Source organism: Zootoca vivipara, chromosome 5 (genome assembly GCF_963506605.1).
Source record: "Zootoca vivipara chromosome 5, rZooViv1.1, whole genome shotgun sequence".
In the NCBI taxonomy this organism is placed as follows: Eukaryota; Metazoa; Chordata; class Lepidosauria; order Squamata; family Lacertidae; genus Zootoca; species Zootoca vivipara.
In genome coordinates, this window is record NC_083280.1 from 97,722,937 (window position 1) to 97,740,788 (window position 17,852).

General features: G+C 47.5%; 1 protein-coding gene across 1 annotated transcript in view; it reads left to right on the forward strand.

The window, feature by feature from the left end:
• Positions 1 to 17,852, forward strand: part of EFCAB6 (EF-hand calcium binding domain 6) — a 115,598-nt gene that overhangs the window by 87,847 nt on the left and 9,899 nt on the right. Inside the window, exons 26-29 of the mRNA XM_060275194.1 lie at positions 8,120 to 8,323; positions 12,936 to 13,148; positions 15,075 to 15,252; positions 17,533 to 17,717. Coding sequence (XP_060131177.1) covers positions 8,120 to 8,323; positions 12,936 to 13,148; positions 15,075 to 15,252; positions 17,533 to 17,717 — 780 coding nt within the window. The remainder of the gene's footprint in view (positions 1 to 8,119; positions 8,324 to 12,935; positions 13,149 to 15,074; positions 15,253 to 17,532; positions 17,718 to 17,852) is intronic.

The following is a 17,852-nucleotide window of genomic DNA, read 5'->3' on the forward strand; positions in this document are numbered from 1 at the left end:
GTTCCAATTTGGCTTCTGGCCTCATTTTGAGACCAAGAGTGCCCTGATGGTGTGGTCAACTCCTCAGATTAAAAAAGGTTAGTCATCCTTCTCCTGGATTTTTAGCAACTGTACCTTTTCCTTGAGAAACAAAACTGGCCACATTCATTTATGCCCTGTTCATTTTCATACTGAATTACTGAAATATGTTCTACATGGGGTTGCCTTTGAAGACGGTTTACAAAACTGACCCAAAATGCTTAGTGGATCTAGCAGACTGGAGCATAGAACTCTGTTTTTGTGTCATCTGCCCTGGTTACCAAAGTGCTGGAAATGAGTCTCCAGGCGCTAGTTTTAAGCCCTAAATAGCCCAGAACCACAGCTGCTTAAGAATCTCCTCCACTCCCATGAATCTACCTCATCCCTGAGATAATCTACTGAGGTCCTGCTTTGTGTCCCCCTCCTCCGCCTGAGGTGCAGCAGCCGAGCATGAGGGGCATGGTCTTTTTGTGGGGACATGAAGGCAGGGCCGGTGCTAGGGTTTTTTGCGCCCTAGGCGAGATCACCTTATGGCGCCCCCCCCGGGCATCTGCCTCCTCCCTGCGGGCCTGACGCAGCCTTCACCTCCTTCCCTTCCCAGCGTCCCTCTCACTTACCTGCGACGTCAACGGCTGGGTTGCTCTGGCCACACTCGGGCTTCAGCCATGGACCCCTGGGTGCAACAGCAGCTGCCCCCGCCTGCCCGAGAAGTAGAGCGCGCCGACGACGCCTGGAGCCAAAGGCGCGCGTGCACCGCAGGAAGCGGCTGCTCTCGCCCCACGTGTTCCCCACACGCTGCTGCCCTCGGCACTCCGGGCACGCCTGGGCTGCACCGGCCCTGGACGCAGGTTGGTGGCATTGGGGCGCAGCGGCCGCGTGGCAGAGCGAGTCCTGCGAAGCCAGCAGCACTCCCCATCGTGCCAGCGCCCCCTCCATTTTGGCGCCCTAGGCAACTGCCTAGTTCGCCTTAATGGATGCGCCGGCCCTGCATGAAGGTTGTGGGACACCCTACCCCAAGAATGGCTGGCCTCATCCTAGCTCATGTTTCAGCCTGCACCAAGATATTTCAGCAAGTTTTTAAAGGTACGGTGTTATAAAAACACTCTACTTTCAGTCTGGAGGGGGGCAGGGATGCTAATACTTACATAGTAAAAATAACTGCAGCCCCACACAAGGAGGAATCAGCAGACTTTGAGAATCCTCGACATATGCAAAAACATGAAAAACTCTGGAGAGAAACAAAATAGGAGTTTAAAAGCTTTTTAATAAAACCTGGAAGAAATGGACTGTTGGTGCTCTGAAATGGTTGTCCTAGGCTTGTACGGGGCTGTGGATGAAAGTATTGGCCAGTTGGCTAGCTGTTCCCTTTCCAGAACGTTGTTTCTGTTCTAGCACTCAGAAAAAGGATGAAAGAGGGTTTAGCCGCACCCAGAGCTCTGCTCCTTATGGCTTAGCCGGGCTTTGGCAACGGCCCAGCAGTACTCTTCATCCCCACCCATTCCTGCCTCTCTCCCTATTCAGACAGACGGAAGGCCCCCTCCTTGCTGCCAAAGGTCTGAGCACCTTGCAAGGTGAGCAGGAACAGCCCCCTGCTTGGTCTGGTGGTGGGAGCCTTGGCACCCATTCCGACAGCTCCCCTGCCTTTGCCAGACGGGAAAAGCCAGCCATACACTGACCTGCCTTACTCACTAACCTGCTCACCTGTCAGTCCACTTGTTCACTCTTGCCCTCCCAATGTCCTCTTTCCTTCCCACTCTTCCTTGTACCTGATCGTTTGCCTGCCCATTCATGCTGGGCAAACCCCTCTTTCCCCAGGCGCATGCAGAAACAGTGTTTTATTATGGAGCTCCATTAGTCTGATATTTGGCTTTTCGATCCTCCACTTTGATGGTGATCGGTGTTGTTTTTAATCTGCTTTATCTATCGTTTTCAATTTTGTCTTTCTGTTTGAATAAATATATGCCCCTGGTAAATGCATTCTATGTATGGCCATTTCGTCATTGCCTGTTTCACCCTTTAGGGCCTTAGGATTTATCCTTGAAGTTGGCAACAGAATGCTGACTGTTACAGGACTCATCTTTTGTGGATTCTCGACTATTTTAGGTTTAACATATAAATTAATGTAGTATGCTGCTTATTCAAGCATATTACAAAAACCTTATTATTATACATTACACAAAACCTGATTGCTGAGGTATAGGTGGAAACACGTAGCAAAAGTCTCCAGCTCTGATCATTAAAGTATGGAAAATTTACTGAACGAGTAAAGTTGAAGCCTGTGAAGAGATGGGTAATAAATGGCACCTCATAAATAAAAATGCAATTCTCAACTGCAAAAGCGAATAATTAGCATACCCCAGAACCATGCAAGTTTAAAATCCATTTTATGCTTAGAAATAGTTAAATGCATTGAAACTAAGGACGCTTCAGAAGGTCCCCACTCCCCCCCCTACACTTAATTCATCACTAGGGTCTTTTGACGATGCTGATGTATGCTAATGAGACTTACATTCTGAATAATTCTATATAGTTCTGATTTAAATGAGATGAGCAAATTGTCAGCTGAATAACAGTTTTTGTTTCTGTTTATCAAGGTCCATAACTGCACTAGTGTATACATTTGATTTTTAATAAAGCTAGGGTTCCCTCCCTCCTTTTTCTTTTCCCTTGACAGTTATTTCTATTTGAATGAGGGTTTTCAAATGCGGGTTAAGTTAGTGGGAAGCCAAATTAATGTTGTGTGTTTTCTTCCCTTTCTAATGCTACCTCTGCAAAGCCTTCCAGAAGGCAGAGACTATCAAGTAGAGTTGACTTGAGAGAGTCTTTTTACTGTCAGTTTTACTTCTGTAACTGTCTTAAGCATTTCTGGCGCAGTCTGAATGGCTCCCTCCAGAGCCGACCCTACGGCAAGACTGGGTGGCGCAGGGCGTCGGGCCGCCAGGGGGGGCGCCACGCTGCTGAGCCTACGGCAGCTGCGCTACGCCCACCAGAGAGCCGCGCTGCGAAACGGGGGGGGGGCGCCGGAGGGATCTTCGCACCATGGCACCACGGCGCCAGATATGCTTAAGACACCCCTGGCTCCCTCAAAAACGTGACAAGTTTCTCTTCCAAATCCTGGCCACAGTGGGTTGCATCCAACCAGAGTAGACCCATTAAAATCAATGGACCCAAGTTGGTCTGTGCCATTGCTTTCAGTGGGTTTACTCCAAGGAGGATTAACACTAGATGCAATTTACTAAGTCCGGGAAGGGTAGCCTGCTGCCTAAGGCCCAGCCTAATTTCTTGCAGCCCTTGGCCTAATTCAAGCATCCCCAAACTTCGGCCCTCCAGATGTTTTGGACTACAATTCCCATCATCCCTGACCACTGGTCCTGTTAGCTAGGGATCATGGGAGTTGTAGGCCAAAACATCTGGAGGACCCACAGAGGACATTACGGTCCACAAATAATAACATATTGGAGATCCCGAGTCACAAGGTGGCTAGGCTGGCCTCGACCAGGACCAGGGCCTTCTCAGTACTGGCCCCGACCTGGTGGAACGCTCTCTCTCAGGAGACTAGGGCCCTGCGGGATTTGTCATCTTTTCGTAGGGCCTGCAAGACAGAGCTGTTTCGTTTGGCCTTCGGACTGACGCAGTCTGACCCCACGGTTACCCTCCCCTAAGGTTTTATTTATAATGGTTTTATCTTATTCGTAGATTTTTAATTTTAAAATTGAATTTTAACATTGTATTATTCTGTTGTTTTAACTGAATTGTTTCTTTTATATTTGTGTTGATATTATTTGTTGTTAGCCGCCCTGAGCCCGGTCTTGACTGGGAAGGGCGGGGTATAAATAAAAATTATTATTATTATTATTATTATTATTTTGGGGATGCCTGGCCTAATTTCATGAATGTTGTTAGTAGGGGGAAACAGGATAAAAGTGGACTGGTCGACTACTTTTGGCTCAAAGCCTACCTATCATTCATTTATGGTCCCCTGCCCAGATTACCTCTGAAGGAGTCTGTCAACAGAATATATATATATATATATATATATATATATATATATATATATGCACACACGTATGAGGGGGAAATGTGAGAAAGCCTACAAAAGACTATTCGGTAGCACTGTGTCAAAAACTGTCCTCCAATTTCTTAAAATATTTCTTCCACTGTGAAAGAAGCTTCAGGTTTTATGCCTCATTCACTTGTGAATTGCTTTAGAATTTTGGTAGGTGCAGGTTTAAGTATACCTTATCCATGTGGGATCAGGTGGCGCTGTGAGCTAAACCACTGAGCCTAGGGCTTGCTGATCAGAAGGTCAGCAGTTCGAATCCCTGTGACGGGGTGAGCTCCCGTTGCTTGGTCCCAGCTCCTGCCAACCTAGCAGTTCGAAAGCACATCAAAATGCAAGTAGATAAATAGGAACCACTATAGCGGGAAGGTAAACGGCGTTTCCATGTGCTGCTCTGGTTTGCCAGAAGCGGCTTTGTCATGCTGGCCACATGACCTGGAAGCTATACGCCGGCTCCCTCGGCCAATAATGCGAGATGAGCGCGCAACCCCAGAGTCGGTCACGACTGGACCTAATGGTCAGGGGTCCCTTTACCTTTTTATCCATGTGGGATAACCAAGGGTGTCTGTCTATGTTTCTCAGCTTTCTGCAGCCTTTCTGACTGCCATGATCTGAAAAAGATCCACGAGAGGTGTTAACCCCAGAACACCTTTCCGGGCTTTAATGGTTGTGTGGCTCGCCGGAGAGTCTGGCTAGCAAGTGCTTAAGATCTGTGCAAATTCTCTTTAAGGGAAAGTCCTTCCTTTAACTAAACAACAATTCTACACTGATTTATTTGTAAGGTAAGGGCTTCACTTGTGAAACCGTCACAGAGAACAGCACCTGGCACTTGCTAGGCAGCCTCTTTGCCTCCTCACACTAACAGGAAAGTCCAGCCAAGGAGATCTTTGGTTTTTTTCAGAAAGCACAGGCTCTCAGGAAGGCTGCAAAATGCAGGTCACTAAAGAGATGATTTGCCTATTGAAAGAACTCTCACAAAACTCCTCAGCCGCTCTGAAAGTCAGGTAAGTGCAACAGCAAAACCCAACCAGGATCATTTCACTGAAATTTCTTTTCCCCTTTGATAATTTTTTTTTTAATGCAGTTTCTTATTAATTGATGAAGTGTGGCAATACAGAAGAAATTTTCTGCACAGGACTAATACACAGTGCCCTGATTCTAGCATAGAGGTGACTGACAGTTTAGGGAAACTTTTCAGTAACTAAGCTTTTGCCTGCCTGACCAACGTCAGTGGATTTCTCTGTCCAAATGAACAAGACAGGCAGAGAGGCCTTTAAACGACAACCAGAACAAACACCAGCTCTCCAGGGCTTTTTTATACACAAAGGCTCTTTTCTTGCTGTGCCAACAGGACCTGCACTGAATGGCTTCCTGGAAACTCTACCAGGGGAGGTCGGGGGCTGTTTAAAACTAGCTGGCAGAATATTGACCTCTTCAAGGTTCCAGGACAGTTGAACCGGACAATTGCTGAGTTGCTGTAACTCAGAGCCACTAGAGAGGTACAGTCCAGTTCAGAGGAAAAGTGTTTTAAACGGCAGAATCAGCTGCAGCATTTTTGAAGGAAGAACTCCTGGGCACCTTTGCCTAAAAGGGTCTCCTAACTGCCTGTGAGGGTCTGAGAGGCAGAGGCAGGACCGGTGAGGACGATGGTTTTGACGAGGGGTTGTGTAAGCCAAAAGAACAGGCCAGCTCTCTTTGCGACATGATCCTAAGTGACTGTGGGCTCTGCTGCATGTGGAGTTTGGCATTCCCTGCTGCCTCCTGTTAGGATCTCTTACACACGAGTAGGACCCTGGCAGAGAGACACATGCCCAACTGGCATGTTCCCTCCCTCCTGGTCGATTGTTCGGGAGCTTCAAAAGCTTTCTTCAGCCCGAACATCACGCCGACTGATGCCAACTGACATCAGCACACTTATGGATCAGCAGAGTGGCCAAGGTCCTACTCGTGAGTAGGAGAGCCTAACAACTCATACCCAATTAAGTTCTCATTAAGGAAGGACTGTGATGTTAGCCTTCTCAGAGATGGGGCCCTTAGTTTCTCTAGGCCAGGGGTCAACAAGGTTCACCTCGCCTGGGCTAGTTCACTCCAGCAGAGAGCCCTCCGTGGGTTGGATTGCGCGTGTGCCCGTGATTTCCGGCGTCTGCATCTGCGCAAATGCGATTTCTGGCGCCATGGAAGCGAGTCCCCGCGCCGCACTGAGCCAGTTTAGCGCAATGCGTGGGGACTCGCTGAGCGGGCAACTCAGTTCGGGGGAAGCTTGGGGGCCGGTTAAATGACCCCTGTGGGTTGCTTGTGGCCCATGGGCCTTAGGTTGCTGACCCCTGTTCTAGGCACACACCCCCCCCCACTACAGGCCTCCAATGTTCACTCATGAGAGGTCCCACCAGAGGTTTTGTGGCCATCGTTGCAGAGGAGACTGAACTCCTAGAAGGAAATACCTTCTGGAAGATACCTGTTTTAAAAAGATTGTGCAAAAAGCAACACTGATAAGGAAGCCCAGGCTCCACTTATCAGGGAACACCAACAAAGGAAGTCCCCCTGCTTATAGTTGGGGCTTCCGTGCATATGTGGATCACTGAGGTCCATGTATTGTTCGAAAAGGTACATGGTGATGTGAGGGACCTTGCTGTATCCTTCATGTGTACTCTTTTTTGCACAGATACGATGCATACCTAGTGTGCCAAAAGTCCCATTAAAAAAATCGAATCAGTTACAGAACCAGTTACAGGACCAGACTTCGGAAATTCATATATATTTATCTAGATTTGTTCATGTTCCCTGGTATGCTTGTTTTTGAAATAAGGAGGGCTACCATCCTGCAGAACCTTCTGTTGCCATCATTTTCCCCAAAAGTTCCAGCAGGAATCCCAGTACTAAATGGCTATCACGTATACTAAAAGAGCAAAAATTCTACAGCAAACGCTTTTCCCCCTGCTCCTTGGACTTTGGTAGTGTGGGTCTTCAGCACCATTCCTAAATCTGTAGAATCTGTATCTGCCACTGAAATGAATGCTAACTAATATATAACCGCATCGGTCAGAGTCAGTCCTCCTTGCCCCTTGGCTTTCACTTCCTTCCTCCTGCTGTCTACATCCACCCCTAGCCAAAAGAACAAGCTTGCATGTTCTTCTAGGCAAGAAGGTATGTTCTAGGTATGGTTACAGGTAGGTAGCCGTGTTGGTCTGGGTCGAAGTAAAATAAAAAAATTCATTCAGTAGCACCTTAAAGACCAACTAAGTTTTTATTTTGGTATGAGCTTTCGTGTGCATGCACACGAAAGCTCATACCAAAATAAAAACTTAGTTGGTCTTTAAGGTGCTACTGAAGGAATTTTTTTTATTTTGTTCTAGGTATGTTGCTTATAGAATCATAGAGTTGGAAGAGACCTCAAGGGCCATCCAGTCCAACCCCCTGCCAAACAGGAAACACCCTCAAAGCATTCTTGACATATGCCTGTCAAGCCTCTGCTTAAAGACCTCCAAAGAAGGAGACTCCACCACACTCCTTGGTAGCAAATTATGAAACCCTATGAAACACAATGTTAGGCACACAATGCTATAGTGTTAAAACAATGGCGTATGGATGAATAGTTAATTAAGAAATCATCAAATGTATCTTGTCTATGACCCATTCACACACACATACCTCTAGCAGCGGATCCAGAAACTCACTATACTGCGCCATCTGTGCGAATGCCGCGTGCAGGATGGGTGCAGGGTGAGTCAGGTGTGGGTTTTCAGCTAATCACTCTGCTGTTTACCTTGCTCATTGTATTAACCAAGTGATATTTTTCTTTAAAGGCCTGGGTCAAGCAATATCCTTGGCTTTAGGTTGCAGCTATTTAATAGAGGGCTTTACATTTTTCTTAACCCGACTGCTTGTCATTTCCTGCAGCACTCGTTAAATACCGTTAAGTCAATTTCATGGTTGCAGAAAATGGAAGGTGACCTCTTGGCGTGACTTCCTAAATGTTATCTTTTGTATATTATCAGTAGATCTGTTTGTGATTCCCCCTCCCCCCATGTATGTTCCACTTAGACTGAGAGACAGCATAGGAAATTTGCTTGCCGAGATCTGTCCAATCAAGAGGTCTTTGCTCGTATTCAAGAAGTAATAGGCACTCGCTATCAAACCCTTGAATTGGAGTTTAGAAGCGCAGATCGCACGAGAGAAGGCACTATCCTCAAAGAGGACTTCAGAGATATCTGCAACCGGTGGTTTTTCCTTTTGACTGATGAGCAGGTAAGAAAACTGGCGGGCAGGGACAGTATTCTCAGAATGCAAAAGAACACATTTGTATACAGGAGGAATCTTTGGGAGTGGAGGGGGTGTCAGGAGAGCTGCAAGTTTACAACTTGAGGATAAAGGGAAGCAGGACAGTAGGAGGCGGTATTTGCTGTGTCTTCTGTGAGTCTTTCCCTGGTCATTCTGTTCACCCTCCTTTTGGACCTGCAGTAATAAATAGGACAGTGATGGGCAACCTTTTGAGCTTGGTGTGTCAAAATTTGCCAAAAAACCGAGCATAACTCGGGTGGTGTGTCACTTCAAGAAAAAACCCATAATTTTGTGATATTTATAGTTTAAATAACAAAAATGTATAATTGTAATATATAACTGTATTTAATAAACCAAAAACTAATTATTTAACCAAACCAAACCAAAAAACCCTTATTTATCACAAAGTGCCCAGAGTTGTTGAGCTTTTTTGGGGGGGGGGGAGCTGCTGACCAAAGTTTGGGAGGTTTTTTTTGGTGTGTGTGTGCAAAAGTTGCTGCGCTTTGGGGGGGGAGAGAACAGAAATAAATGACGAATAATACATTCACTGGAACTAACACGCAGCACCGACATAGTCTGCCAAAGCGACAAAAGACCCCAGCACAGAACAGGTTAAAAAACGAGTGCTGCTACACCCAATCATAGTCTGCCAATGCGCCAGGGGGGAAAACAGCACAGAAAGGGTTTAAAACACCAATCTCTGGCTACCAGCAACAACAACAACAAAAAGGATCCGGGTTTTAACAGCGGAGGCAAGCTCTAGCGGAGACAAGCTCTAGCGGAGACAAGCTGTAGGAGGAGCGGGAGAACAAAGGGGGGGGGACAACAACAGCAGCGTGAATGGGCCAATGGGGCGTGTGCCAGCAGTGAGGGCTCTGCGTGTCACGTCTGACACACGTGTCATTGGTTCACCATCACTGAAATAGGACTTAACATTGTCCCCCAGAAAGCAGCTTACGCAGCTGGAACAAGTGGGAGATAATGTGTCTATGTGCCATTATCCTCTCACATGTTCAATGACTGTTCCTCAAACTTTTGATGGAGCAGAAGCATGTCTCCCTACCCAGCTTTAATTTGAATGGGAAGCAAACTTCGCCCTTGTATCCTGGACGTGTCTCCATGCTAGTGAGTGTTGCGGCCTTGTCTTGGAATTATTGCTGAGGCACAAGATGGCGCCTCCTCTGTGTAAAGCTCATGATGTCGTGTCTCTGCCTCAGGAATGGGGGGGGGGAGTGAAATCACGATGCCTGACGCAGAGATATAGCACAGGGGCTGATTGGAAGGAGGTAAAGCCAGAGCACTAAGTCATATAGAGGTGCAATGGGCATCCTCTTCTGTGGGGAGGAGGAAAGGGGTCTTATTTAATCCTTTGCTCCTTGTGGCACATAAGTAGTTCTCAGATGGTGTGCTAGAGAACCCTAGAGCAGAGTTCAGAAACTCAGACTGTTTGCAGTTGTCTCCAGAGAAGCGTGGTCTCTGAGCGCATGAGAACAGCTCCCATGTTGCAGATGGTCCTTAGATATGCCCTTCTGAATAGTTGTGTGTTCAGACCCAGAGACCTCCCCCCTAAATAAATTCACACTTGACACAAATTTTGCTTTGTTTTTTTGGCAGAATTTAGGCCACAACTTGATTGATTACAGAAAGTGAGTGGTTGCATAGGCTCTGGTTTGACTAGATCCCTGCACCGTTGCAGGTAGCACTGACCCAGGGCACCAGCATAGGTCAGCCTAGGGTGAACACCTGGATAGGCAGAAAGCCAGGAACAGGCTATGTCCACCACCCAGATATGTCCCCCTGGATTCAAGCATGGGCATAACCCCCTCACAGGGGTTGACCAAACCATTTGAGTCCCTGGATTCCTTTAACGGAATACTATTCCGTTCTCCCATCCCTATCACCTGGACCAGTGCCTATCCGCAACCATACAAGTTGTGACGATTTGCTACGTGGCAGGCGAAACCCAAATGGCACCAGCCAATCGGCCAAGTGGGGAAAATTCCTGCTCTGCCCCTGTCCCAACGACAGACGACGGCATAGCAACGTCAAGCACAACAAAGCCCTAAAAGTAGGGAGAGGTGGGCGGGTGTTCCGAATGCATGCACTGAAAGAGGAAGCTCTGGGTCACGTGCATGGGCATATATAGGTCCCTCGGTCCGTTTGGACAGCACCCCATTGGCTAGATTGAACCCAGCATTGAGGGACTTACCAATCGGGTGTTGTGGATGAGCAATCTTACCCACCCACAACACAGGTGGTCGGTCTCCAGGTCTCACTGCAACACGCGAGGGAGGACCCAATCTGCCTGTCTGAGACCCGCCTTGGAAAAGCAATCATTATATATGGGCCTTATTTGACATCAAGGAAGCAATGAAATGTTAAATGCAGTAAAGTTTCCATGTGGCTCAGCTTCATTTCAGCTGGATCATGGATAGTTTTCCTTCCCTACTAAGCTGTTGATATTATACAGATATCCCAAGCTGACGGCCTTCAACTGGATGTTAAAATAGTCTCTGCTAACTGAGCACAAAGCACTTATAATATTTAATTGATGCTTGTAAAACATGTTGCTAGTAGTGTGAAGTGTGTTTTGTTTTCTATAATTTATAATAACGGAGAAAGTTGGCCAGTGGGGGAAAGTTGAAAAGAAATTCAAAATGTAGGTCTGGCCTTTGAAGTTTAACCGCAACTTGCCACATGCATACCAAAGGCATAGAGGTGATGAGGTTTCTTCAAGGTCTGATATTACTGTTTGTCAGGGAGGGTTTCTTTTTTTTAAAAAAAAAGGAAAAACAGAACTTTATAGTTTGTACGTCTGAAATCTAAACAAACGATCTACCTTTCTACTGATTCTACATTTCTTCGGAATAAGATACATTGATACTGGCACTTTATTTCAATGCATGCATTCCTGTTATGACAAGCAACTTGCATTGACTCAGTATTAAACATGTTCAGGTGGCAGAATCCCAGAGACATAAAAAAGGGGTAACCTGCCCCCTTGGGCCAGTTGTTGGACCCAACCCTGTCTATTGCTGGGACAGTGGCATGCTCACTTGCACACAGCCGCCGAGACCACATAACACCGGTCTTGAAAGACCTGCATTGGCTCCCAGTACGTTTCTGAGCACAATTCAAAGTGTTGGTGCTGACCTTTAAAGCCCTAAACGGCCTCGGTCCAGTATACCTGAAGGAGCGTCTCCACCTCCATCGCTCTGCCCGGATACTGAGGTCCAGCGCCGAGGGCCTTCTGGCGGTTCCCTCGCTGCGAGAAGCCAAGTTACAGGGAACCAGGCAGAGGGCCTTCTCGGTAGTGGCACCCGCCCTGTGGAACGCCCTCCCACCAGATGTCAAAAGGAAAATAACTACCAGACTTTTAGAGGACATCTGAAGGCAGCCCTGTTTAGGAAGGCTTTTAATGTTTAATCGATTGTTTTATTTTTCTGTTGGAAGCCGCCCAGAGTGGCTGGGGAAACCCAGCCAGATGGGCGGGGTAAAAATAATAAATAATAAATTATTATCATTATTAAATTAAATTAGAAAAATTAATTAGGACAGAGACAGCTCAACATGGGGGACCTATGGATGACTCTAACACTTGTTCTGAAGGGTCTCCACCTGCACACGATCCTGCACTCAGAGTATCAGGTAAATGACCATTTCCAGCACAGATTACACACAGCCCTTGCTATAGTCAATGGTACAACCTGGGCCCAGTGCCAGCACCTAGCATAGCTTCTCCTTTCAGCACCAGGACCTTTAAGAAGTTCAAAAGGTTTTACTAAATGACACTAATTGCTGCATTTCCCACAGGTGCCAGGCAAATGTGTGCAAGGGCACCAGGTGGTGGTGGTGGTCAGGTGCAGGGCTAGGGCTTTTTGCGCCCTAGGCAAAAATAGCTTCTGGCACCCCCCGGGCGCATGCATCATGGCGCACCTCCATTGGCGGGAGGAGCGCGGGCCAAGGGGGGAGCTCGGTGCCCTCCCGCCTGTGGAGGGGACGCGTTGAGCTCCTCAGCGGCTGGCTGGCTGAAGGCTTCAGCTGCGGATGCTTGCCGCCGCTACCGCCACCGCTCACTCGCTGCAGCCACCGCTGGGGGGCTCTCGGCGTCCTCTCCATAGGTGGGAGGGCTGGCTGGAGAGCACGGAAGCCCACTCGCCCCCGCTGGCCTCATGGTGCTCGGACGGCGCCGTCACTGCTGCGCTGGGCGCGCGCTCAGGTTCCCCTGCCTCCCTGTCATGCGGCGCAGCCCTGCGCCCCCTGCAGGGCATTGCAGGGGAGCGCCTCAGCAGCCAGCAGCAGCAGGAGGGAAAGCTGCGAGCGGTGAGTGGACGGCGGGCAGGGGGCAGGCTGGCAGTGCCCCCTCCATGACGGCGCTCTAGGCGGTTGCCTAGCTCGCCTTTATGGACGCTCCGGCCCTGGTCAGGTGGTGCTGGGTGCCTCTTAGTCATGGCCTGGCCCTGACACAGGCATGCAGAATAAAGTGACATTTCCAGGGATGCATGAGCCCTGGGTTGAAATTATGCACTGCCTTTGCTTGGCCTTGCACTTGCTGAAACATGGTTCTCTGCTTCAATAGTTTGAAAACCTCTGGAACACAGTGCCGCTCAACGTGAATGGAAGATTGAAATACCCTGCATTCTTGAGAAAGTTCCTTGCGGAAGCAGAAATGCCAGATACACCCACCGCAAACCAGCCAGAGAACCCCAGCAAGCCTGCCACAGCAGCTGAGCCCGCATCGCAGTTACCGTCACGGCCTCAAACAGCATATTCTCCCTCATCTCCAAAGAAAGTAAGTGTTTCGTGGCCAAAGCCAGAACACAGAAAGTACAACCCTGGCTCTTTTTTTCCTACCATTTCTACCTGACTTATCCTTCAAGGTGTTCGGTTGGGACAGGGCCCGCGCACCAGGTCTATTAGGTTTTCACAGCAACATGCAAGGTAGGTTAAAGTCAAAGGCAGTGACTACTAGCCCAAGGCCATCCAGGGAATTTTGTGGCTGAAGAAGAATTGGAGCCCAGGTCTTCACATTCCAAGTCCAAGACACTTTCTTGGGTTTGCGCATCTTTTGACTCACAAAGCCCACCGCAGTTTGATGAGCCTGTTTTTGTTGTCTGTCTAGGACTGGCGGGGGGCGGGGATGAGCTTGGGTGGTGTGGTCCGTCCTCCCTCTGATTTTCCCAACTCAGAACAGCATTTACCTGGGTGTGGGCTAAAAATGGCTATCAAGATGCATTGGTGTAAAAGGGTCCAGGTATTTATGGAAATGTATGGACCAGAAAACCGTTGAAACAACTGACAGGAGATAGCTTGGAAAACACCTTCAGATAGCTGGTGGTAGTTAATAATGGAAAACCTGCTTCATTTTATTTTTTTTAACTGCATTCTTTGTCTTGATCTACTGCCTTGGTAAGTGAGAGGTCATAAGAGTAAGCACCCATGGAAAAGAACCACAGAAGATGCTGTCTAGGTGCAATTGAACTCCCAACTCCCAGCCCCAGCCAATGGTCAGGGGTGATGGGACTTGTTCAGCTACATCTGAAGGACACCACATCGACTTCCTGCCTCTTTAAGGACAAAGGAAAAACAGCCATTATTAAATTTGTCCAAGGGTTGGCGCGCACACACACACACATTTTTCTACACTAGGTTTCTCTACCTGTGATGATTATCAGGTGAATACGTCAATTGGCTCCACCATGAAGACTGCGCTGACTAGCAGGTAGCACTCCACGATCTCTTAGGAAAGGATAATTTTCAGGCCTGGTACAGGTAGGGGGTGTAGGGGTGTACTCATACATTTCAGCTCCCACTTATAACAAGTGATGCTGTCGATTTCATATTTCATGGCTTGGAAATTCAGGTCTCGTTGGCTCATAATCTCTGCCATCCTATGAGGCTGGAGGTTCTTCTGGAGGTTGGCCTTCAATCTAAGCCAGAGAAAATGAATCCTGCCTCCCTTTTATCCACATGACTTTGCCCCAATCCTTTCTTCTCCACTTGCTTGGGATGGCAGAGAGCCAGTGTGGTGTAGTGGTTAAGAGCGGTAGACTCGTAATCCGGGGAACCGGGTTCGCTTCTCCGCTCCTCCACATGCAGCTGCTGGGTGACCTTGGGCTAGTCACACTTCTCTGAAGTCTCTCAGCCCCACCCACCTCAAAGAGTGTCTGTTGTGGGAGAGGAAGGGAAAGGAGAATGTTAGCCGCTTTGAGACTCCTTCGGGTAGTGATAAAGCGGGATATCAAATCCAAACTCTTCTGCTTGCTGCTTCAGTGGTGGTGGGAGGGGAAGAAGGGAGGTCAGTCTCTCTACTGCAGTGCTGGAGAAACTGCATTTCCCAAGTCTTGCCGCCAGTGCTATTTTTCTAGAAAAAGAGGTGCCAGAACTCACCATGAATACCTCCCTCGTTCTCTCAGAATGGCAATGGCACACACCTGAGAGGGGCCGGAACTGAAAAAAAGCCATGCAGAATGCAAGAAGCCAGGGAGAAGAGGATGAGGAGACAGCATTGCTCAGAAGAGATTCCCTGGTGGATCAGGCCCTTTAGAATTCTGAACCTCGCGTAAAGGGTGTTCAGTATTTCGATTTTCAAAATGAAGTGAAGATTCAAATAAGAATCCATCATCAAATGTCTACAGATTTAGAAATCTATTCACTTGGCGCTCCTTTTTTTGTGTCTTCAATTGCAAGTTGGTCAAAATCTTCCTCTTAATTTTAGGCCCCAGCAGGCAGCAGGCCTTCTACTGCAGCAGTTCACACAACACCTATTCTGAACTGTAAACCGATTGAAGGTAAAATCCGAAAAGGTGTTCAGCACTGCTGGAGACAAATACTGAAGGAATGTAGAGAGAAGGATGTGGACCACGTGGGAGAAGTTGCAGTACAAGATTTTTTAGGTTAGTTGTTTTCTTAAATCTTCATTATTGATCTTGCCTAGGTAAAGAAGTGGAAGGAGGAAACAGCTGTCATACTGCCATGCATCAGACCAGAAGGGGATTCTGGCATGTCCTTCAAATACAAGTTGTGTGAATGAAATTTCAAATTGTGAAGCTGGACCATTCATTTCACTGCTTTTAGATGTCGGTCCTTTAGCACAGTGATTTCTAGAAATGGCAATTTGGCAAGGCAGTCCGTAAAAGAGAAACTTTACTGGGGCATACTAATCTAATCTGATGTTTGTGCTTATTTGTTTCATTCATATTTTACATAATAAATTTGTCTTTTCCCAACTTCTCGCCCCATTTTCCATGGTGTTTTAATTTCCCACCCCACCCCCTCTGTCCAATGCCTTCTGTTTCTTATACCAGCACATCAATACTGTATCCTCTAATTCCTTCTGTTGCTCATATTTCAAATCCTGTTTGCGAGTTCATCAAACTATAATATAATATAGTTCTAAAAGGGCTTCCATTCTTCCACAAAGAGAATCACCGTTAGATTCTCTTGTTTTGGCTGTTAACTTTGCCAATTCTGCATAGTCCATCACCTTACTTATCCATTCATCTTTGGTGGAAACTTCTTCCTTCCATTTTTTTTGTGTGTGTGGAGAATCCTAGCTGATGTTGTTAAATACATAGACAATTCATTTATATTTTAGATAACAGCAGCAAAAGAAAACAAATCACCACCCCTCCCAACCTACTTTAGTCAGCAGGCACTTAGTGGACTAAAAAAGTCATAAAGGTTCTTTGCCATACAGTATACCATATTGATGGATGTGACAAGGATACGATGGCAGCCAATATGTTTTTTTTTTAATCACGGTTCTGTCCCTTTCATGTAAGAAGCAAGCAGGGGGCCTGACTTTAGAAAAGTGTGTTCAGTTGAAGGAGCCATTCCAACAATAATGTACGCTTGGTAACCCAAAGTTCTCCACTTTTGCCACCCAATGCAGCCCCCGGATTGTAAAAGTTGGGAGAAAAGAGTGGAAGGGATTGAGGATGGGGAGGTAAGTCAGAGGAGCTGAGCTCTCCGTAGCCATGCAGGCCTTTCCAGGTCGCTTTGTCTGTGAACAGGACAGACTTAAGATTCGACACATCTGGCTTCCACCATCCCCTCTGGTTTGACCTTCCGCAGCACATCTCTGAAGCCAAATCTATTACTGTGTATCACAGGGTGAGAAAACAGTAGCTCAAGCCCCGGTTCACATATCTCTATCACGTGACTGCTGCAGGAGACTGAGGGGCTGGGGGCTCAGTGGAGTCTGTTGAAATGTTCAGCTGTCCTTTCTCCAGTGAGAGGAAGCATGTGCAGCCCTAAGGTTTATGAATGCTCTAATATTTAGAATGTTCTGATGAAGTAAAAAGGGACCCAGGTGGCGCTGTGGTTAAACCACAGAGCCTAGGGCTTGCTGATCAGAAGGTCGGCAGTTCGAATCCCTGTGACGGGGTGAGCTCCCGTTGCTTGGTCCCAGCTCCTGCCAACCTAGCAGTTCGAAAGCATGTCAAAGTGCAAGTAGATAAATAGGTACCACTCCGGCGGGAAGGTAAACGGCGTTTCCATGCGCTGCTCTGGTTCGCCAGAAGCAGCTTTGTCATGCTGGCCACATGACCCGGAAGCTGTCTGCGGACAAACGCCGGCTCCCTCAGCCTATAGAGCGAGATGAGCACCGCAACCCCAAAGTCGGACACAACTGGACCTGATGGTCAGGGAGCCCTTTGCCCCTTTACCTTTAATGAAGTAAAAAAGGTAAAGGGACCCCTGACTGTCGTCACGGACGACTCTGGGGTTGCAGCGCTCATCTCGCTTTACTGGCCAAGAGAGCTGGCAGTTGTCCGCAGACAGCTTCTGGGTCATGTGGCCAGCATGACTAAGCTGCTTCTGGTGAACCAGAGCAGCGCACGGAAATGCCGTTTACCTTCCTATTTATCTACTTGCACTTTGATGTGCTTCAAACTGCTAGGTTGGCAGGAGCTGGGACCGAGCAATGAGAGCTCACCCCGTCGCGGGGATTCGAACCGCCGACCTTCTGATCGGCATGCCCTAGGCTCTGTGGTTTAACTCACAGCGCCACCCACGTCCCTTTAATGAAGTACTGAACCTCAACAATGCGAGCCTATGTTATTCATCAGATTTGGCTTGCTGCGTTACTCGAAATTAATTGTCACTTTGATGTGCATGTGTAAAACATGGTTGTTTATCATGTTGTTTACTCTGTACACCTATGTTTATTTCAGCTATACTGGAAAAATTTAATTTGAATTTAACCAAAGAAGAAAGTAAACAACTCGTAACAAAATATGATTTCAATAGTGTTGGCAAATTTGCCTACTGTGACTTCCTTCAAAGTTGTGTGCTGCTGTTTAAATTCCAAGATGTGACTCCTCTGCAAAGGATTGTAATCCAAAATCCACGAGTACAGGTAAAAGTTCTCTGGCTACCTGAGGAGATTCGGATGCCCAAGGAGATGGCACCTGACACTGTTTCTGGAGGGAGACAAGTCCAGGGCAATTCTAACCCTGTTATTGCATGTTGTGTTATTGCATGTTGTGCAATA